General features: G+C 41.2%; 2 protein-coding genes across 4 annotated transcripts in view; one reads left to right on the top strand and one right to left on the bottom strand.

Annotated features, from left to right (window-relative positions):
• Nucleotides 1-3851, top strand: part of TSPAN13 (tetraspanin 13) — a 33691-nt gene extending 29840 nt beyond the window's left edge. The window contains exon 6 of the mRNA XM_046021410.1: nt 2776-3851. Within this exon, the coding sequence (XP_045877366.1) occupies nt 2776-2850 (75 nt within the window). The 3' untranslated portion in view covers nt 2851-3851. The remainder of the gene's footprint in view (nt 1-2775) is intronic.
• A 6219-nt stretch (nt 3852-10070) lies between these two features.
• On the bottom strand, nt 10071-21641 carry AGR2 (anterior gradient 2, protein disulphide isomerase family member). Of its 3 annotated transcripts, none has more exons than XM_046021371.1 (8): nt 21521-21641; nt 18735-18880; nt 18433-18496; nt 18262-18314; nt 16542-16615; nt 14192-14255; nt 11599-11682; nt 10071-10366 (listed from the first exon to the last, which is right to left on the bottom strand). In XM_046021371.1, exons 2-8 carry the CDS (start codon nt 18871-18873, stop codon nt 10317-10319), a joined length of 528 nt encoding a protein of 175 aa, XP_045877327.1. In that variant the 5' UTR covers nt 18874-18880; nt 21521-21641; the 3' UTR covers nt 10071-10316. The 3 variants fall into 3 exon arrangements, with proteins under 3 accessions (XP_045877327.1, XP_045877328.1, XP_045877326.1); XM_046021372.1 differs by having other exon boundaries at nt 21538-21595; XM_046021370.1 differs by lacking the exon at nt 21521-21641 and adding an exon at nt 21325-21476.
• Nucleotides 21642-21970: the final 329 nt, after the last annotated feature.

Here is a 21970-nt window from a genome sequence, read left to right as displayed (position 1 = left end):
AGACTTGGTGTTCTTTCATGGAATCCTCCTCTATATTTTAATATTTTACATATGTGGCTAGAGATTTTAATAATAATTTATCCAACCTGGTATTTTCTGGATAGTGAATATTTTATAGGTATACTAACTTTTTAGTTTTTTGTTTTATTCAGTAGTTCACTGAATCAGAGAGATGAAGCTAACCAATGACTTCCTTTCCTTGGTGAAACAGATTGATTTTGAACTATTTATAATAGCTGAAAATAAACTTAAACCAGAAAAGAAGCTTTGATTTAGAATCTGAAAAGTAGCTGAGACATGATAACTTTTAACAAGTTAAAGTTAGTACATGTTCTTTGTAGAAACTTTAGAAAATACAGAAAATTTTGAACATGAAAATTGAGATGAATTTACTAATGTAAATGAAAAATAACCAATGTTTATATTTTGGCATATTACTTTCTGCCTTTCTATATGTAATAAATAAGCATAAAATTTAATAAATAAGTATAAAATAATGTATAGGCTCACTGCACATATTTCTGTGTAATATATTATATGCTTTAGTGGGCTGCATACTAGGCCTAGGTTCTAGGATCAGTGGAGTTCCTGATCAGTTCTAGTCAAAGTTACTCTTGAGAATCTTTAGATCATTTTAACCAGCTTTGTAAACTTAAAGTCCATTAGTTATCTAACTTTGATCTTTTTGTGTTTTGGGTGTGGCATCCCCTCCAGACTCTCCTGGGGAGGGAGGGATGAGATCATGGTTCAGCAATGGGACAAAGTCCGATTTTGTCACTTGCAGCTGAAATGGAGGAATGAAGTTTTGGTAAAAGTGGCTTCAGATTATGATTGTCTAATTTAATTTACCCAATTGCTTTATTTCCCCTGTAACTTACACTACTGGCCTATATAAAAGCTCAAAAAATTCTCACCCAAACTCTCTCCCTTGTGTGCCTGTGTTTCTGGGGGGGGGGGGGGGGGGTGGGGGGGAATGATGCTTGTGCAGATTGGGAGGGGGGCAGGGGTGTCTGAGGAGTTGCTGTCCACAGCAGGTGTGCAAGTGTTTCAGTGTTGTGAAAACCAGCCTGGTTGCCATGGTGGGTAGAATGTTCGCCGGAGATTGACCGTCAGTACGTCAGATTGATTACACATACAACCCCAAATATGACTGAGGGCATAGATTGTAGGTTTGAACCATGGTTCTAGGCCTCATGACCTGTGTGACTACTACTCTCTTATTTAACCTCTGCCTCAGTTCCCTTGCTGGTAAAAGGAGGATACTGTTCCCATCATACAGGGTGTTGGGAGGACTGTTTGAATTGGAAAGTGTGAATGACAGAGCCTGTCACAAAGTACTCCTTATGTGTTTATTAAGTAAATCCTCCCCCTTATATATACTCCACCCCAAACTTTCCACTTCCTTAAATTAGACTTATCTTTCCTTGATTCAGCTCACAAACTATAGTTCCATCAGCTCTTACATGTTATAACTATAATCAGTGCCAGTCGTGAATTTTAGAGTAACACAGGGATTATTACTGTGGTAATGAGAAAATTTTGGATTGATCATAATTCTCTAAAAGTAGTTTAAAGGGCTAATGGTTAGTTATGAAGTCAAACAAAATTTAGATGAGAAGTTGGCACAGATTAAAGTGGAAAATATAATTTGAAGTTTATTTTGTTACATTAAAATTTTGTACCTTTTTCAAAGAATTTTTGATTATTTTAAGTAAATCGACTTTGAGGTAGTGGAAACAGAATGAACACATTCTTAATTTTAAAAAATTATATTGGTTAATGCTTTGGTGAACCTAGTGTGGGAAACAACACAAGTAACAGTAACAACTCAGTATTTTTCTAAATACTAACTATTTAGTACTAAATACGAAAGTATTAAGTACTTTAAAGTACTAAAGAGTAACAGTAACAACTCAGTATTTTTCTAAAATGAGAGATCCCCAGGCCTTGAGAAAGGTAGGAATTAGAATATTTTTTAAAGATCTGCTTTAGCAAATTTGTTATCGTGGAGTTTTCGTTATTGCTGAATTTTTCCTCAACCCGGTTTGTTTCTCAGTTATCAAAATAATGTGATATTTTAGCTATCCAGACAATTCAGTGTTTCAGCAGACAATTCAGCAGTAAAAGTTCCTCTTGCAGCTCTAGCAAATAGTCACAAATGGAATTGCTTAAAGCAGCACAAATTTATTATCTTCTACTCCTAGGGAAGCCTGAAAGGCAGGCTCCTCCGGGAGGCTCTCTGCAAGAAGCTGTGTCCTTGACTTTTGCAGCTTCTAGAGGCTGCCTGCACTCAGTGGCTCACAGCTTTGTCCTCCATCTTCAAGGAAGCCATGCCGCATCTTCTCTCTGACTCTGCTTCCTATTGCTTCTGACGTCATTTTATCTTTTCTCAATGTCTCTGGTTTTGTTTTGCCTGGCTCTCTTTTATAAGGACCCTTGTGACTACATCAGCAAGCCCACCCATATGATCTCCCTGTCTCAACAGCTTTAACCCAGTCACATCTGCCTGGTCCCTGTTACCATGTGAGGTAACCTATTCCCCGGTGCTGGGGATTCTGATACAGACATCTCTGGAGGGCTAGTATTCATATTACTTGTTTTTAGGACTTCTAATTTGGGCTACTTAACACCACTTTCAAGGGAAAAAGAAATCTCTTCCTCTTTGAACAAAGAAAGCCAAGAGCTTCAGAGGTTCTGGATTGTGTACTGATAAACTGAAGAAACAGATACCACTGATACTTTCTCTTTCTTCTCTTTTTCTTTCTTCCATTCCAGATCCTGGGTGTTTGGCTGACCTACAGATACAGGAACCAGAAAGATCCTCGTGCTAATCCTAGTGCATTCCTTTGATGAGAAAACAAAAAACATCTTTCGTATTTGGATCTTGTTCACTTTCTCTAACTTAAAGTTCAACTAATTTGCCTGTTTAAGAAAGCAGTATCTGAAAAGTTACATTATTATTGACAGTGGAATTATATATTTTTACTCTTACGTTTCTCTAAATGTTTTTCTTTTCCCATTGCTGAAAAAAAATTAGAAACTTGTGGTCTCCTCTGACCCTCAGTGGTACCTGTAATCTACTGTATTCACAGTGTCTGGCACTGTCCACTGTGGCCTTTCTTAGCATTTTTACCTGCAGAAAAACTTTGTATGGCACTATTGTGTTGATCATATTGTAAATCTAAGTATACATCTCACTGGAATAATTAATTGTATGTCGCACTGTGCTGTGTAGATAGTTCCTGTTGGAAAAAAGAGTTGAAGTTTATTAAAGCCAGAACATATGAGAGTCTATTATGTTAAATTTGATAAGGGAAATCCAAAATCCTGCATTTTTTTTTGTCTTTTTAGGAAAGATGTATTGTGGTGAAAATTGTTAACATAAAAGTGATAATTTAGTTCTAGTAGTCTTCTATGATTACACTAATGTAGCCTAGAAGTAGCTGTGTCTTTAGGAAAGTGTGGTCTGGTTTTTGATTTTTATAGGTAAGTACAGAGCAGATATGATCTCATGAATGTTCTGATGTGTAACATTTGCCTTCAGCTTTTGAAATGGATGGGTCTGAGAAATTCAGAAAGTATGACTATATAATCTTCATATTCTTTTATAATAATTTGAAGTCCAAAAGACTGCATTTTTAAAGAAGTTACTATTAATGCATTGGCCCATGTAGCAAAAAGATATTTGATTATCTTACAAATTGTTAAATACCTTTTTCATGAATTTTCTCAGTATTGTAACAGCAGCTTGTCAAGTCCAAGCATATTTGAATGTAAGCTCCCATACTTTGAAATTGAAATAGTATTGTGGTTCTGTATATTATGTTAAAAAATTAAAGAATGGAAAACTCTCCTCGTGTATGAATGTTTCAATTAAAAGAAAGTAATGGAAGAATTGCTAAATGGATTAAGTGGAATTCTTTTCTTTATTGCTTTGTTTCCTTTGACCTAGAACTGAGTGCTGCTGTTTCCGTGTATAATCCAGCCACGGAAATGAACTTCCAGCACTAATGTCTACGGTAGTCCTCCCCAAATTCTTTCTTGAAATGTTTCAGTGTTTAATATTTTCTCCATAGTGAGAACTGTTATTTATTTATTTATTTGACAGAGATCACAAGTAGGCAGAGAGGCAGGCAGAGAGAGAGGAGGAAGCAGGCTCCCTGCTGAGCAGAGAGCCCGATGCAGGGCTTGATCCCAGGACCCGGAGACCATGACCTAAGCCACCCAGGTGCCCAAGAACTCTTTGTTAGAAGAGAGGTCATTTGTATTTATTTGGGGAACATATGTAAGTTCTTTCGTGTTACTGACAGTTATTAAGTTCTTGTCTTGCATTCTATGTAGAATATAGTATTTTATTGGTAACTGTCATGATGGTGGGTTTTAGGCCAAGAAAGAGGGCAAGTGGTTGATCTGTAGAATTTTGAGTATTATGGGGTCATTTCATGTCCATGACTCTAGAAGACTGGCTGATCTTGCAAGAGAACCCGATAGTGCAATTCCCATGATAAAGTAAGGGAGGAAAAATAATTTTCCCTTTACTCTTCTGAATTCTTGTCTTAGGCCCTGTCCAATACAAGTGAGATTAGCAAGAGGAAAACAGGTTTATGAACAGGCATGCATATCTACTAGCTGTATACATGTTACCCAAAATGGAATCATTCCCCTAGATGGCTCAAGACACCATATTAGATGCTATCTTTAGCTAAAGACGAAATAAAGATATGTGTGTTGGGGTGTGGGGATTGGAGGGAAGGACAGTTATGAGGGTAAAAGCACCAGGAAAAGCACCCCAAATAAAGATAAGACTTGTGAGATTTAAGTCAGTGACTTCTGCAGTGCTAAGTTTCTTGTGATTTAGAGTCCTCCTTCTCCTCCTGCTATAGAGAGGAGACACTCCTAAGTACAGAGATTTCCTTTCTAAGTGTAAATTTTCCTTCATGAAGGGTTAACTTCTCTGTTTACAGAGCTATTCCTGTGTCTGCATGTTTTCAGAAGTAATGAGCTCAAAATAATCTTGATGGCGAAGAGTGTCATAGTCCGCTATCCTTCAACGCCATCTTGAGCCCTGGGCAATGCTAACGATGTTCCCAGGTACATGGATGAGATTGTAAATGACACACAGAGCAAGTGAGCTTTTTGGATACTGTCTTCACTTTAAGGCATTCTGTATTTGCCTTGTTTGCTTTGTCAGATTTTGAAGTTCCCGTGAGAGTCTGATGTCTCTTCATGTAATACTTCTCTTGGTACAAGTGCCTGTATTGGGAAGAGCTCTTCCTTAGCCTTAGTCTGTGCTCTAATTGCAGTCGCCTTATTTGGGTCAACCCAATTACAAGTCAGAGCCTGGGAAGCAGGAATCTTTAGGGCTATTGAAATATAGGATTATAAGAGTGGATTGTAACTAATGACTAACCACTCAGGAAATAATCCTTTTTTCAAGTACCAAGAGCAGCCTTGTGAGACGAATTTGGGCTTTCTGTTCCTGCAGGCAGATCTGAATGACAGACTGTCCTGGGAGGTCTCCTGCGATCTTGGTTTGTGTCTGTGTACTGACGTACAGCTCACATTGCAGGATATTATAAACCTGCTGGAAAGACCTCTGACTAGGTCTATCCTGATTCCCCAGTGGCTGCGAATGAGGCTGCGGAAGTCGGGCTGATCCCAGGATTCCAGGAACACCGCTTCCTGTGTGCATAGAAATGTCCATAAACACATAGGATCAGAGGAGGGCGTTTCAGAGCAGTCTGTCCTTGAATTACAACAAGTGTCCATAATGCATACTCAAGAGTTCTCTCTCTGCATCTGCCCACCTAGCATTTATTTAAAAAAGAAGCTCTGCTTGTTTTTAAAATTTCTCTTACTCCCTACCTATGTATTCCATTTAGGGGAATAGTTCTTAGAACATGGCCTCAATGTGAAGGATGAAACTTGAGTTAATAAAATGCAAATACAAGGGGAAAATGTTAGGCTACAATTTCTAAAACCACAGTTCATGGGGCATAAATTCATCTCAGACACTGGGTGATCAAAACAGCCAGGTTGGTCTGAAAACCAGTTCTGCGTGTTCAACCTAGGTCCTCTGCTACTGTGTACAACCTTTCAGAGAGGGAAAAGCGTCCAGAAGTGGGGTGTCAAGTTCTTAGTTTCCTTAAGCCAAAAACCTCCTGCAATTTTTCTAAATATTTGTTTAACCCTGTTTAAATTTATTCATCCTTTTTAAAAGGCACCAAGTAAATTTATGAAACAATTTCATTGTATAGCTGGTACTGAAGAAATTAGAACGGAATTTTTTTCATAGTATTTCATAGGAGGAAAGAGCACTTTCAGGCATCGTGATTGTACAAATATGATCTTTCACATGTCAGTTTTATTAGAGTTGACAGTAAAGTTAAAGACCACGTTTTTCGGGTTTCTGAAAATGTTGAAGGGATTTGTGTAAACCTGCTATGCACTCATTATGTTGGGGGCTGGTGGTTAATTTTTACACCTGACTACTCATGCCAAATGCAGTTATGGTATGTCAGTGTTTTCTAAACAATTTTAAGGGAACAACCCAATCATGCCCTTTACCCCATTTCTCCACTGAACCCCCAGGGAGAGGGAGAGAGAGAGGAAAAAGAGAAGAGGGGTCTTCCTGTTTGTCACCATCACAACTGGGTAATTGTAGTCAGCAATATACCTCCTGAGACAGTGGGTGAGGAGGAAAATCAGACGTTCTGCCATATGCCAGGCTACTTCTCATCCACTCTCCTCGGGAAAATCTCCTCGGGAAATTCTCCTCGGGAATTTGTTCTCAAATGAGGGCGGGAGGGAGTTGCCTGAGTTAGATTATACAGCAAACAGTGGACTGTGATATCACTTGGAGGGTGAAACCACCCATTGCTTACTTTCAGGATCTGGTTTTATGGGGTCACGACTTGACAAGTGCCTTTTTAAAAAGCTAGGCTCATTTTACTTGGATTTTGAAGTCCGCTTCATGGTGAGTAACTGAAGGAAGCTCTGTTCTTGCCTAAGAGCTTTTTTTTTTTTTTTTTAAATTCTTCCCCCACTCCGGTGCTCACCAGTGACTGCTAAATATAAGGACCTTAGGAGATAAAAGAAGCTACTTAGGATTACTGATGCCTTAGGATGCCTGAAACACACAAAAACCCAGAGCAGAGCTCAACAGTGTAGATGATCGTTTGAGGATGGCAGTTCTCAAGCAGGTGCAAATGGTTTAACCAGACGTGTTTATCATCATGTAAATGACTCACAGATGATTTATGTTACCAACTTTTTTCTAAATTACTCTTTCCCCTCCTCAGTTGTGGGGCCTCCAATAGGACGGATAAAACATTCTTTTCTTAGTGTGGTAAAATACACATAGTATGAAACGTATCATTTTAACTATTTTTAAGTGTGTAATACAGTGTCATTAAGTACATTCACATTGTGGCCCAACCATTATCCCCAGGAGAGTTTTCATTTTCCTAAGCTGACAGTATGCACCTGGCAAACAATCCCCCCACCCCCACTTCCTCCCCCCCCCCCTTCCGTTAGCCCCTGACAACTACCGTTCTCCTCTGTGTCTGTGAATCTGACTCTTCTAGATCCCTCAGGTAAGTGGAAGCAAAGTGTTTGTCCTTATGTGACTGGTTTCTTTTTTCACTTAGCATAGTGTTTTCAAGGTTCATCCATATTGTAGCAGGTGTCAGAATGTCCTTTCTTTTAAAGGCTGAATAGCGTCCCATCGTTGGCGTTCGCCATATTTTGTTGATGCACTCAGCTAGCGATGGAGTTTCGATTGCTTTTGCCTCCTGGCTCTTGTGATTCGTGCTGCTACAAAAGTGAATGCACGGATAGAGTTTTCCTGCTTTCACGGGTTTTGGGTACATGCTCAGAAGTGGAATTCCTGGATTGTATGGTAATTCGTTGCTAAAGTTCTTGAGCAACAGTCATATTGTTTTCCACAGCAGCTGTACCATTTTGTATTCCCACTGTGTTACCAACATTTTTCTTCAGTGGTTTGGAATAATGCTCTCTAAACCTACAGCTTTCTTCAAGTTCTGTGTAGTTGGAGAAAAGTCAAGCTATGCTTTCCCTTCAGTTTATTTGAACACAAAGGAAAGATTGTGAGATGACAAGAACAAACGGGCTTTGCTAATAACTCCGTAAGCTTCAAGCAGACGTTCCTCCCTTTGCACCTTTATTTCTCATTCTAACCAGAGTGTGCACACACTTCCCGGAGTTACAGTTACAGCACAGAAATACCTAAATTCTGGCTCACTTATTCTTTGTTTCTTCACAATGTTTATGTTTATAGATAAGAACAGACTGAGCTTTGTGTGAAAACACTATGAAACCACTATATTTGGTAGTTGCCATTTCTTTTAAGTATGTTTAAATAATGTTGCCATTGACATCTTCACAGAACTTTGTTTCTCTTGAATGATTTCCTGATTTGCATTAGGACAAATTCTCAAAAGTAGAGGAGACCATGGCTCTGTTTAACACTTTTCTAATGGAGATTCATCTTCCTTGCAACCTTAATATTTGACTTCCCAGAGATATATTAAAAATTATATATGTTGCTAAAATAACATTTGTCATTCAACAAATTTTAAGGACTTAATCTCATTATCAGCCCAATAAAAAAGCCAATTTTTAAATTTTCATTTTGCTGTACTATAGAGGAAACCTGAACATCTTAGAAGCTGTCATTTAAAATATTTGTATATATTGGGGCACCTGGGTGGCTCAGTGGGTTAAACCTCTGTCTTCAGCTCAGGTCATGATCTTAGGGTCCTAGGATCGAGCCCCACATCGGGCTCTCTGCCAGCAGGGAGCCTGCTTCCCCCTCTCTCTCTGCCTGTCTCTCTGCCTACTTGTGCTCTCTCTCTGTGTCAAATAAATAAATAAAATCTTTTAAAAATGTATATAAGTGAAAATGCTTTTTTCCCCTTCATTGATTCTGAGAACTTTCTGAATAGGATATTTAACCTTTTTTAAACTTATGTACCCACTTGTAAGAAGAGAACCCAATCCCTCTGCCGATATTTTTACTGAGGATTTGTATGTCACTATATCAACCTTATGTGCACAGAATCTATTAGTTAGTACATAGCTTTTTGATAGTACGATGAAAGAGAAAAGAATTTAAAATGTATATTCTGCCCTGAAAAAGATAATAATGCCAAAGAAAAGTTTGTGAAGACAAACAGTAGCTAATCAGTATCTCAATACTCAAAGCATCATGCAGCCCACCACAGCCATTTGTGGGCCAAAGAAGTCAGTAGGGGTGAAAAAGCAATTCCATGTGACAATGAATGTGAGATTAAATATGTAGTGAAGAAATTAATACACAGTTCTAATTCTTGTCATTCAGAATCAAGAGTTGAAAGTAGCAAAAGCTGCTCCCCTATTCGATGCCACTGCCTCTCTCAACTTCAGAGGTAAGTGGTGACCTCTGACCTTTGTTCCGTAGACATGATGTCATTACCCTTTGTTCTTCTTCCAGCAAGTCACATTTTGGTGAAGAGGGGAACAACTCAGCTAAATTTATCCCAGGACAGTGCTCTAAAATCTTGAGAGACCAAATGTATTGTAAGGCGAATTCTTGGGATTTCTTTAGGTTATGTTCATGGGTACAGATGTTCTTTGACCTTTTCACTAAATTAGGGCTCTGATAGAGAAAGCTATCTGTAGAGACTTACCCTGAGAGAGTTCAGTTGTGCAAAATCTAATGAAAATTGAATTCTTGAAGTGAAGTGTATACCTAGGAGTTTCCGGTCAGGGTGGGAAGGGCTGTCTCCAAGGAGGTGCCTGATCTTCTTGGGGTGCCTTTCTACATTCTTTTGCACTAACACATCTTCTGTTTTGATACTTCTATTGACTAAGCTCATGCCTACTTCTCGTCACCCACTGAGAAACTCTATAGTGAAGTGATTACTTTGACTTTGGTCTTCATTACCCCCCAGCTAAGTCTGTTTTGTCTCCTCTTTGAACATTTCTTGTGTATAGAAGTCCTGTTGGGTGAATGAACTAAATAGCTTTTCTCTGAAGGACTAAGTTAGGGGTGAAAACAACAATCTAAATACCTCAAAAAGATTTATTTATTTTTTTTTAAAAAAAGCAAGCATGGCTTACTATGCTAGTATGCAATATTGTTTTCATACAGGTGTACTTGAGACCAGATTTTTAAAAAATATCTGTTGTAACAATAACCATAATCTAATCAGCATGTCCATCAGTGTGCCTGCATTCTCCAAAGTCTTCTAGGATCTCCTCTGGTTCCAAGTCAGGGCCAGACACAGAGGGAAGAGCTTGCAGATGTTTTTTCTCTACAATTCAGTCTTCAGCAGCTTGAGAGCTTTCTTCATGTTGTCGAGCACTAACGGGGAAAAAGGTGCCAAGGTCAAGATGTTGCCAGAATTATACGGATAGCTCTAGTAAACCCCTAGACTTGGGTACTTTATTCATTATTGAATGGGGCGCTATTTCATGATAGGGTGAATTGCTGGTAATTTTGTTAAACATTTTTTTCTAAAAGTATGTGACATGATTTTTACTACAATCCAGTTTTCTTCCAGTATTTCTCACATGTCTTTTCTACAAAGCACTGTGATATTACCTGTGCCAGATACGTGCTTTTAAGGAGCTCAAAGTCTTGTTTCTTAGTAAGACTGGCCATTATCTCGAGAAGGGCCAGTACTCGGAATGTGCTTCCCTGGTCCTCCCTGCACCCACGGAGGCACTGCTATGGACCATGAGCATCTTTCCTGCTGACCAGATGCAGCCTCTAGTCTTCCCCAGCAGTGTTTGAGGTCATGCCACTCAACAGGCATTTTTGTGATGATCAAAAATACTCAGTGCCTGTGCATTGAGAACTTAAACAGTGGTTAGTGTGCCTGCTGAATCGAATTTTAAATTTTAATTAATGTAATGTTAAAGAGCTACATGGAGCTCATGGCTCACCTATTGGGCAGTACAGTTCCAGGCAGCCCTAGTCACTGAGCTGAATTGGTTCTTAGGACAGACCCAATTGTCTTCCCAGAAGGACTCATTAGCGACCACAACAGGTATAGTCTCCTATTGAGGTGCTTTGTCTGCTCTGAGTTTCTTAACTTTTTTTTTCCCTTTCCATTTTATGGCAACTCCGGGGATAGTGAATATCTTGCCAACTCCTGGGAACCATCTTTCCTATTGATCTTTAAAATTGAATTTAAACTCAGCATCACCAAATGGACCATATCATTTTACTTTCATTATTTGGAAAAAATATCGAAGGCCTGAAGATTCGTATTACTCATGTAATAGGACAGTTACTGTATTGCACTTGATTCTGTGGTAGGACTTTTTAATGACAGGGTGCCTGAGGAAACCTTGAGAAGCAGGTAATACGGTTATCGATTCCTCCCAGAGAAAAAGATACCCAATCAAAAGACTCTTTCATAAATTATTCACTTAAATAAATGAGACCAAAGTGAATATGATTTGCCTGAGGCCACAAGGCTAGTTAGGGTCACACTGATTCTCTGCATGTCTGAGCCCAGCTTCCTCCCTCCTCATCGTGGACTCTACTCAGTGCAACAGCACGACACGTTCACAGGAGATCACACTTACGTAGAGCTGTATCTGAAGGTTCGTAAGCGTAGAGACGATTTGAGTATCTTCCAGTGATGTCAGCTCTCACTGTCAGGGATGGGTCTACAATGAAAAAACAAACGGGAATGGAGTCGATGTTTCCAAGGAAGCTCTGTTGCACGAGGAAGCCCACATACGTGTCCATGGTCATTGAAAGGAACACAGCGTGTAATCCCCCTCGTGATGGTCTAGTCCATCTACTTGGCAACCTGGCCTGTGGCTGCCAGTTCCCAAAGCAGGGCCCGGAGCCCCCGACAGCTGCACAGTGCTATTTGTAGCCAAGGTTATGAACCCTGCTATCCTATCTATAGCAACCTGAAAACAGAAGACATACTGGCAGGGGGATGCTGGGTGCTTCGGTGAAAACCCTGGCATTCTATACTAAGGCATTTTGAACTTTTGAAATGCTTAGTTGTAATCGCAGCCTGTTACCAGGAGCAACCTAGCTAATTAGAAGCTGACTTCCAATGCTAGTTCTCGAAATAAAAGGTTGTTTTTAATGAATAAAAGAATGCAAACCATTAATGGCAGCAAAGTTCAAATAAGCACGTAGGGCCCCTCTCTATTTTTCACTTTTTTGTGATCTAGCTGTATTTAAAAAACAAAGATTTAGGAGTCTTCCTTTATGCATATATATGTCCCTAGAGGTTTAAATCCATTTTTCCATGTTTTATATTTATTTTGAAGTTATCAACTCATGAGAAAAGAAGGCGTTTTTAAAATAAGGCATATTGACAAGGGAGGTACTAGGATCTATGCAGGCCTAGAAACCTTTCCTTGTCAGAGAGGTTTGAAGGGGCCCAAGGAGCATGTCCTGAAAATCAGGTGGAGGAGGCACATGAGACCCAGTTGGCTGTGTGCAGTCTGGCCCTGGTACTTAAGCGGATGATCTGTCATTTCAGAATGTTGGAATGGGCCCCACTGATGTTAATGACGAGAAGCAGACATTTATTTGTTCAACAAAGACTTAAAACCTAATGTACTTCTGCTAGTGCAGAGGATACAAACACACGGTCTACTCTTTGTGATAAATTAACATAAGAAAAGCTTTTGAAACACCCAACCCTAGACTCAGAAAGCTGCCCCCCTGAACCTCCTAAAGAGCCTCAAGAAATACGTCCTGCCTCCCATTCCCAGCAGGATTCTGATTTAATTGGTTTGAGGTGTGGCCCAGCAGCTTGTTTTTCTAGAAGCTTCTAGGTGATTCTAACCTGTAGCCGGTATCTATGCTCCTGAGCTGTAGTTGGTTCTTTTGGAAGGCATGGAATGTGGGTTACAATGCCCTTAGACAGGAATAAATACTATAAAAAGAACTCTTGCACAAAGTGTCACAAGATGACCCATAAAGTCCCAATTTAAACGTTCTAGATTTTCTAAATCCTCACATAACTGAGTGTATAAAATTAGCTCGAGTTCAGCCTTCCTGCTTTCGCTCCTTCACTTGTTCCTCTCCCCTGTCCTGTGTATTTAGTGTGGACGTGGCTGGATCCCAGCCCTGAACCACTTGATCAGTGCGAGCTCTGCCGTGTGATGGATTTATTTATGCGTTGTCCTTAAATCAGTATGACATGGCTCAAAGCCAATCTGAATTCATGTGTCCAGTTATTTAAGAAATATTTATTGCCAGCCTACGAGAGCATCATGCTGAAAATATGATGGTCAGAAGAAATCCACACAACCCCAGCCACAAAGAGCTGTAGTCCTACAGGTGAAAATAGATACTAAACAATCACCCCTGGGATGCCTGAGTGGCTCAGTGGGTTAAGCCTCTGCCTTCGGCTCAGGTCATGATCTTAGGGTCCTGGGATTGAGTCCCGGATCAGGCTCCTTGCTCAGTGGAGCTTCTCTCTCTGCCTCTGCCTGCCACTCTGCCTGCTTCTGCATGATCTCTCTCTCTGACAAATAAATAAATAAAATCTTAAAAAAAAAATCACCCCATAAACGCAAAATTATAACTGAGGGAAGAAAGACTGTTGAGAGGAGCATGGTGCCACATGGGCACATAGTGGCAGTTGCGCCAGGTCAGTGAACGACTGTGATGACTAGGTGAGGGGGAGGTGCATGGGGGAAGCAGGAAAAGCTTTCCAGCAGAGGGAACAGGATGTGAAAAGTACCAGCGGCTGGAAGGAGCATGGCTCCTCTGATTTCTTTTCTGGCAGCCATATTCCTAACTTGCCCAGAAACAATTACCAAAAAATGTCAGAAAAGAAAATCCAGCATACCAATTGGAAGTTTGCCTGATGAAAAATAAGAATGTACCAGCCTGATGTTCTCAGGAAAACAGGCAATGCATTTAAAAGTTAGCAGGGTGCTTCCCTCTCCGATGTACTTGTGATGGGACATGATAAGTTTACATGAGCAGGTGAGAAACAAATGAGGAAATAGGCAGAAGCCTGAGCTTTGTAATGAAGAAATGTTGAGAAATGTAAGGGCATGTTACACCCCTTGCTGGGGTAGGGCAGTGCCATTGGCTGTGATGGAGTGGCAGATGAGGGAGGGGCCTCCGAGGAAGAGGTTCCCAAGTGCATGGGCAATTATCAGTGTGCTTAATCTCATTGTCATTTTTACTTACCAATAAACATGATCCTGGGGACATATTGGCCATCAGGAGAAAGGTGTTTGTCAGTTGTTTCATACTAAGATTAAAAGAAAAGACCGTTTTAGCTGGTCTGTTCTTCAGGTACTGTCAAACTTGTTAATACAGAAATGTGTCTTCTACTGGGGGAGGCATCTTTCTTCCCCAGAGAGTTGATAATACAGATGGGGAGGCGAGTTACACACATGAAATAATAAATAAGATAGAGCCAAACGCAGTGCAGAACCTGAGGTAGAAAGCTGAAGGAACATGACAAAGGGCAAAAAAATTCAAGAAGGGAGAATATCGAGGGAGTTCCCGTACGTAGGGAAGACAGCTTGATGAGAGAGATAGGAGGAAATAGAGTAGTGAAAAAAACAGGTCATTTTTGGAAAAATTACAGAAACAAACAGGCTTGTCTGTGGCACTCATCTTTAAGGAACACCGGTCAGTTGAGAGACACAGGTAGGAAAATAAATATCGAGGATCCACTTGGTGTGGTATTATGGAGGCCATGTAGGTGCGGTGGGTGACCAAAGCAGGGCATTTAACCCTGTGTGCAAGTTAGACTAAGACTTAGGGAGGGAGAAGTCTTAAAAAAAAAATACATAGGACAGGACGCCTGGGTGGCTCAGTTGGTTGAGCGGCTGCCTTCGGCTCAGGTCATGAACCCAGGATACTGGGACTGAGTCCCGTATTGGGCTCCTCGCTCCAGGGGGAGCCTGCTTCTCCCTCTGCCGCTGCCTGCCACTCTGCCTGACTGTGCTCTCTCTCACTCTAACAAATAAATAAATAAAATTAAAAATAAATAAATGAGTAGGAGTCAGGTACATGGAACACAAGGTTACTCCAGGCAGTGGGAAGAGTTTGTCCAAAGGTAGAGGGAAGGCACAGCACTTTCTGGTAGGACTGTGTGTGGGGAGGATTGAAATACAGAGGACACAGGAGGCAGTTGTGAGAGAAGATGCTAGAGAGCTCCTTTTGGGGTTGGCTCATGAGAGGTCTTGCACACCATGCCAGTTTTTGCCTGTGTTCATAAATAGATCAGAACCCCTGGAGGGATTTAGAAGTACCATGATCCAGTTTGGTTTTAAGAGTCATTACCCTGAAGGCTATATGGGATTAGCTAGGATTTATTTTGTAGGAAGGGAGCCATTTAGTAATACTGTAGTGACCTAGGCAGAGGGAGAAATTCTTACACTAAGCAGTGGCCCTCACTTTATAGGGAAGTGACCTACTGTGAGAATATTTAGAAGTTAGAACAGCAGGGTTTCTTGATTGCTGGAGGGGAGTAAGAGTGGAATCTTGAATGAAACTTTCAGTGAAACATGGACTAATGAAAGAAGAGCTGTTGGAAAATCCCACACCAAGCTGATAAATTCAGCATTGAGCACATTGAGTTTAAGCTAATAATGCAAAATGTGGACCACGGGTGCACCCACAAGTTGGAAATTGTTGCGTGTTTGGGTAAGATTTGGTAATTACCAGTGCATGGGCATTGATTAAAGGCAGATGTAGATGAAGTTGTCCACAAAGAATATAAAACATTAAAAAGAATATAAAATATTACGAAGAGAAGAAGTAAGTGGGCAGAGATTCACCAAGTCACTAATATTAAAAGGTAGAAAGAGGAGGAGAAGCCTGTGGAAGGAAGGTGAGGAATGACTGATGTGAATTTTCTTTGAAGAAGCCAAATTTGTCAGCTTGTGAAGAGGGAGGGAGGGAGAGAGAGAGGTGTGGGGAGAGAGAAAGAAGCAGGTGGAAAGGGGGAGGAAGGGCTGGAGAGAACCTAGGGTTAGGGAGAGTAGTTTTGTGAGTTGTTGATTGTTACTTGTTTCCCTTTGGAAGGAAGGTGGAACTGTTTGCATTTGAATAGAAAGACCCTGCGGACCAAAAGCTTGACCAATAGCAGGGGTGCTGATGGCAAAGTAAGGTGGGAATGAGTGAGGCTAAAGCTCGTGCTTCAGACGGCTGGGCACCTGTCACTCCCCAGGAGAGAAGAGCTGAGGACTAAGAAGGGGGGCAGAGCATCAGGACTGCAGGGGAGAGGGCACAGGAAGAGATCTGCAAAGATGAGAGCCTTGAATTTCTACAGCAACGGAGAAAATCCTGACCACAAGAGCGTATTTTTCAGACAGCCTGAAATTGTTAATTACTGAATAAAAGCACACCCATGCAAGATAGATTATTAGTAAAATATCTCCTTTTTCTCTGTCATCTGTGAAATGAGCTCTCCGGAGCAGCCCCCAGTCAGTGCAGTATGACTAACATGCATAGGAAACATGAATCATCCATTTCACATAATGAGCCATGGAGAAATGTCTGTGATGACGAAAACTGAACTTACAACTAGATTGAGGAGGACAAACTGCTCTGCCAATTTCTGGATTTCTTTATTTTCAGCAAACACTTTCTTTAAAGCTAGAATAGACCAAAGAATCAGTAAGTATCCATCTCCTTGCTGGTTGAAACCATTGCTCTCTGTTATATCTTAAGCTGAACTGTATATTCAATATGATATACAACTTTGCCTTTTTAGCAAACAATTAGTGAAGTAATATCTAGGCTATGCACTACCTTTGATGCTTGCCATTCACTCATTCATTCATCCATTCATTCATTCATCCATTTTTTTCCCAACCTATATTTATTGCTTGTCATGTGGTGCAAACTGTTTTATGGGAAAAAGAAGAAGAAGAAGAAGAAGAAGAAGAAGAAGAAGAAGAAGAAGAAGGAGAAGGAGAAGGAGAAGAAGGAGAAGAAGAAAGAAGAAGAAAGTAATGTGTTGTCTTCTAAGAGCTCAAATGCTTCTGTGGGAAACAGACCATAAACAAATAAACAAATATATTATCTAATAACTTCAGTTGGAGATATGTATTTTGAAGAAAAATAAAGCAAGGCAAGAGATTTAAGAGCTCTAGATTGTTCAAGACAGAGCTCTCCGAGGAGGTGACATTAAAGGAGAGAATGATCCATTTGAAGATTTTGGGGGTCTGTCATGCTGGGCAGAGGAAGCCGCAGGAGCAGTGGCCTGGAGGCAGGAATGAGCTTGGAGGAAACTGCACAAAGGCCAGGCTAGAGGGAGTAGGGAAAAACAAGGGCAGAACAGGAAGGAAAGCAAAGATAGCCAGGGGCCAGATTATGTCCAGCCTTGCAGGCCATGATCAGGAATTCAGATTTCATTTACTTGTGATAAGAAGCCACTTGAACACATGAGTGAAGGGTCTGATTTATGTTTAACAGCCTCGGTCTGGCTTCAGTGTGGAGAGCTGAGTGTGGGCTGATTAGTTAGGTGGCTGATATAGTATTCTAGACCAGATGGAATCTTGGCTTGGATCAGGGCAGTACAAAGGAGTCAGTAAGAAGTGGCTGGATTCGGGCAGGACCTACACGATACATGGATCCCAGGACAAAACACAATTATGGGGCGTCTGGGTGGCTCAGTGGGTTAAACCCTCTGCTTTCAGCTCAGGTCATGATCCCAGGGTCCTGGGATCAAGCCCTACATGGGGCTTTCTGCTCAGCAGGAAGCCTGCTTCCCTCTCTCTCTCTGCCTGCCTCTTTGCCTACTTGTGATCTCTGTCAAATAAATAAAATCTTAAAAAAAAAACAACAACCCCACAATTATGGAGCCCCTTATTAAAAAATTCTACAAATTTTAAGACAGCAACAACCAGAGATTTAAGTCCAGCACAGAAAACTTCCAGGCCCCCGCCTTGTGTGAACGCACAGTTTGCACATCCTTTGAGCTGGGGCTAGCTTCTGGGTATAACTGGGAGGTAAAGCAGTAGTGTTTGCTGACATAGTAGATATGGGTTACAAGAGAAGGCAAGAAGTCAGGATGAATCCTAGAGTTTGCTTTTTTTTTTTTCCCCTTCAAAATGTGCACCACTGGTTAGCACAAAGTATGGAAATATTTGAAGTTACTTTAAAATATGTTTTTCTTACATAAAGATACTATTGTACTTAACTGTGCCAGGCACTAAGGATAAAAAGATGAGTGACCTGAGCCTTGTCTCTAAAGCTAAAAGCCGATAAAGGAAATTATATTTAGAAGAATAAATTACCTTGACTGTGTGGGCATTCATCCAAGTGATGAATAATCATTATGGGTTTGTTGCTGTAAGAGACAAAGAGAGATTGGGTCATTTTTAATGAGCAAGGTTTCTTGTATAGCGACGTGCCACTAGAGGGTGCTCTTGTGCGCTTGGAGAGAACTCTGTAACCTGTATCTTTACCTTGTCTTGGATTTGTACAAAGCTTCTTCATAGGTCTGAGTCCAGATGAGCTGATCACCCCAACCTAGAGCAAAACGAACGGGTGTATTTAAAACTATTACAATTTCTGACTAAAGCTGTTGAAAAGCAGTGGTAAAGCCTGGAATAAATATATACTGGATACCAATCGGATGCAAAACCCTCTAAAGAAAGTTGAAACAATGATCAACTTTGATAAATTTAGTTCAAAGATCTTTTTTGGCACCCAAGCCTCAGGTTCTCAACGAAGGGGCACTGAAAGCCAACCGGAAGCAGACTTCTACCTCTGGAGAGGGTCTGGGGCAGTTTGGGTCCAGAGTCCTTGGTGTCTTTCTTAGCTCCTGATTTGGCCATGATGTCTTTGGCCAGAGTGTAAGAGAGGGCGACGAGAAGCAGGAATGCTGACACCGAGATCTTCTCCATGGCAAATCTGATACAGAAAACAAGGAAAATGTCAGTGAAACAAAAGGGAATTAGGAGCCTTCTCAGTCTTTAGACTGTATCATGACCCTGGGATACAAAGGACGGAAAACATGCAGCTGGTGTGAAAAACTCCCTTCCACAGACCTTTCCTAAGAATGCTAGTGTGAGTATCTATCTACTTTTGGATCCATCAACAGATACAGACCCATGTACATCTAAATATAGTGAGGGAACTCTCCACAGAAACCTACAGTATAGAAATAGGTATATAGATATATTTTAAGAAAATAGATGTATACACTCTTACATTTAAGGGAATTTACATTTAAATTTTATATTTTAAAAATTTTACCACTGGAAGGCACCTTCGGGCTGCCTCCTCCATTCCCATTCCCCACGCCTCATTTTATAGATGAAAAGTCTGAAATTCAGGGAGATGAAGCCTCAGGAGATGGGTAGAGAATCAAGTCCTCTGGATCTTGGCATTTTGTAGGGCTGGCTCCCCTTTTCCCTATCCTGAAACAATCACCCTCAACATTCGTACTTCTTTATCCTTCTGTGAAAATGGGGCCATTGCCATTAAAGAATAAGATCTAAGTAAAGAGAATCCTTATATAACTCAAAGCTGCCAACTTTGTCACGTAACTGAAAACTTGGGCCCAACTAACTCTCTCCCTTGTGTAACATTCACTCAAATTCCATTTATTAGTTCTGAGGTGATGAAAATATGTCTACGCGGGTTCATTCTACTGAAACAATTCTTTGACTCTCTCCATGGGCATGGGTTTTTGGGCACAAAAATATTCTATAGGGCTTATAAGACAGAGAAACCAACCCCATGTGTGTCTCCTTGTTAATTTTTTTTATCCCCTTCCAGTATTTCAGTTAAGCGGGCGTTGGTGGTATAGTGGTGAGCATAGCTGCCTTCCAGTATTTCAGTTAATTATTCAGGAAAGTTACACCACTACAAAGCAGATGCCCATAAACAGGAAAGGGAACGGTTAGTTAAGGTGGATGAGTGAGCGAGGCAGTTGCTAACTAGTAAAGAGAGTTGCACTAGCGGATCACTACAGTTACCCATCGCGTGCACGATTAGAGGTGGGATTCCAGGAAAGATACTCGCTTCACAAAAACCTCACTAACATGGGTGTAGGCCTCAGCAAACTGCAAAGGAAGCAGGATGGACTATCAATGCTTGGTATTTTTAAGGCGGGAAAGCTTCTCACGTTCTGATAGCTTGAGTGGGAACTTTTGCTGAGCGTTTGCTCTTTTTAAAAAAAAGCGTTTGAAGCTACCAAATTCCGATGATGCCTTGGCTTCACCTGACCAATTATCATCTATCCAAATCATACTGTGGCCACAAAATGTCTTACTCAAAAGAAGACCTAAACAAAAAAGCAAAGATACACTTGCTTCATTTTCTACTCGGATAAGAATGTGTACTATAGGTCAGCAATTCCCAGCCTTCTTAGTCCAAAGACTTCTTTTTAATATAGAAGAGAAACACACAGACACACACACACACACACACACACACACACCAGTAACTTTGATGTGAGCATAATTGTACTTTCAAAATATGAGTTGATTCAGAAACCTATGACCTATAACCTATAACTGGCAAATAACTCCTTGGAATTTATCAACAAACATTTGTCTTTTATATATAGCAATAGCCTCTCTTTATGTTAGGGAAAAAACCGTGACTCGGGGGTGAAGCGTTTGATCTCTGCGGCTCATGGAGGGTTCTTGCAGCATGCTCCCTGTCATAGTCCGGTAGCTCAGCGGTTGGGGCGATGCACTTAATGCCTGTGTTTCTGGCAGGATGACTCACTGAAGCCTATTGTCGCTCCTGCTGTATAAACACACTGCTGTGGCCTCACTTTCTGAGATTCATTCTTTTGGGTTCTCATAGTAAGTAGACTCTGCTCGGCAAGGGTCCTGCCTGAACCACCTCAAAACAGAACACTAACTGGGAGAGAGAGAATTTGGATGCACACGTGTGCGCGTGTGCACACACCCGCCCCCCCACCCCCACCCCCTGCTACACACTCTATGGAACCAGCCCTTTTTACTGGTCACTGTACGCCTGTCTTCTTATCTTTAGCAGGGTATGAACCTGCAGGAGGTTTCAGTGTCCCTGCTCATAAATGCTTCCAGAAAGCAGCCAGATCTCTCCTCTTAGAGCCCATGCCATGAGTTTCAAGACTGCAAATGCAACAAGAATATCTTCACGGCAGATGGAGAGACAGAACTGTTTCCTGAGGTGCAGCAGTCCGAGCTGAGGTTTGCCAGCCCCATGAGTCTGTGCTCCAGCCATGGGTGAGAGACAGAGAATTAGATGGTGACCAGTGCACAGTGGCAGAGGACGCTGGGTTCTGTCCCAGGCCTGAATGCTGTTAGAGCTCACCCAACCTTAAACCCCTTGTTTCTAGAGGGAGAAAGCATTACCTTGAAACAGCTCAGGAATGCAGCCCTCTACCAGCTCTGTCCAAAGAGAGGCCCCAGGAAGCCTTGGATGGAGAGTCCATTATTCCCCGTCCAAGTCCCTGGGAACTACTTTGAACTTCTCTCTCCTTGGATTCCTGCAACTTTACGATGTAATCAGAGCAAGTGCCCTGCAGGACAGACTTGTCAGGAGTCTTACCTGGTTTCCCCACCCACCTATCGGTGTGAGCCAGCCGCCTCTGTGCTGTCCAAGTCTCCTGGTGTGCTGGCTCCCTTTGAGCTTCTATTTATGTGTGGAGCACACCTCAATCCCACCCACTGATCCCGTATTTACATGTTGCAAACCCAGAAAGGAACTTTCCTTTTCCCCAGCGATGATCTTCCCTGGGCTAAAGAGTTCCATGTTTTTATAAATAACAGTGCAAAGTATGTGTTTGTCAGTATGCATGTTTTAACTGTTTGTGAAAGTATATTGTTAAGAGATTTGGAAAAGATGGGCAGGGTGCCAAATCCAGGTAAACTTTAAATGAAGACATTTGATTTGCCTGAAGGCTGATTTGTCTTTACATGATTGGATGGAGTGTGGTTTGTAGATTTTTTTCCCCTCCCCCTTGGGCAGATTGCCTTTATGTAGTTGAGAACACACAAG

Source organism: Meles meles, chromosome 10 (genome assembly GCF_922984935.1).
Source record: "Meles meles chromosome 10, mMelMel3.1 paternal haplotype, whole genome shotgun sequence".
Lineage (NCBI taxonomy): Eukaryota > Metazoa > Chordata > Mammalia > Carnivora > Mustelidae > Meles > Meles meles.
This window is presented reverse-complemented; position numbering and strand designations above follow the sequence as displayed.

Excerpts from the sequence above, each read along its gene's own strand:
- AGR2 (XM_046021371.1), bottom strand. The coding sequence starts at position 18,873 with ATGGAGAAGATCTCGGTGTCAGCATTCCTGCTTCTCGTCGCCCTCTCT. Across the intron at positions 16,616-18,261 it reads TGAATGCCCACACAGTCAAG|CTTTAAAGAAAGTGTTTGCT; the intron begins GTAATTTATTCT and ends GGTCTATTCTAG. Across the intron at positions 11,683-14,191 it reads CCCCAGGATCATGTTTATTG|ACCCATCCCTGACAGTGAGA; the intron begins GTAAGTAAAAAT and ends TTTTCATTGTAG.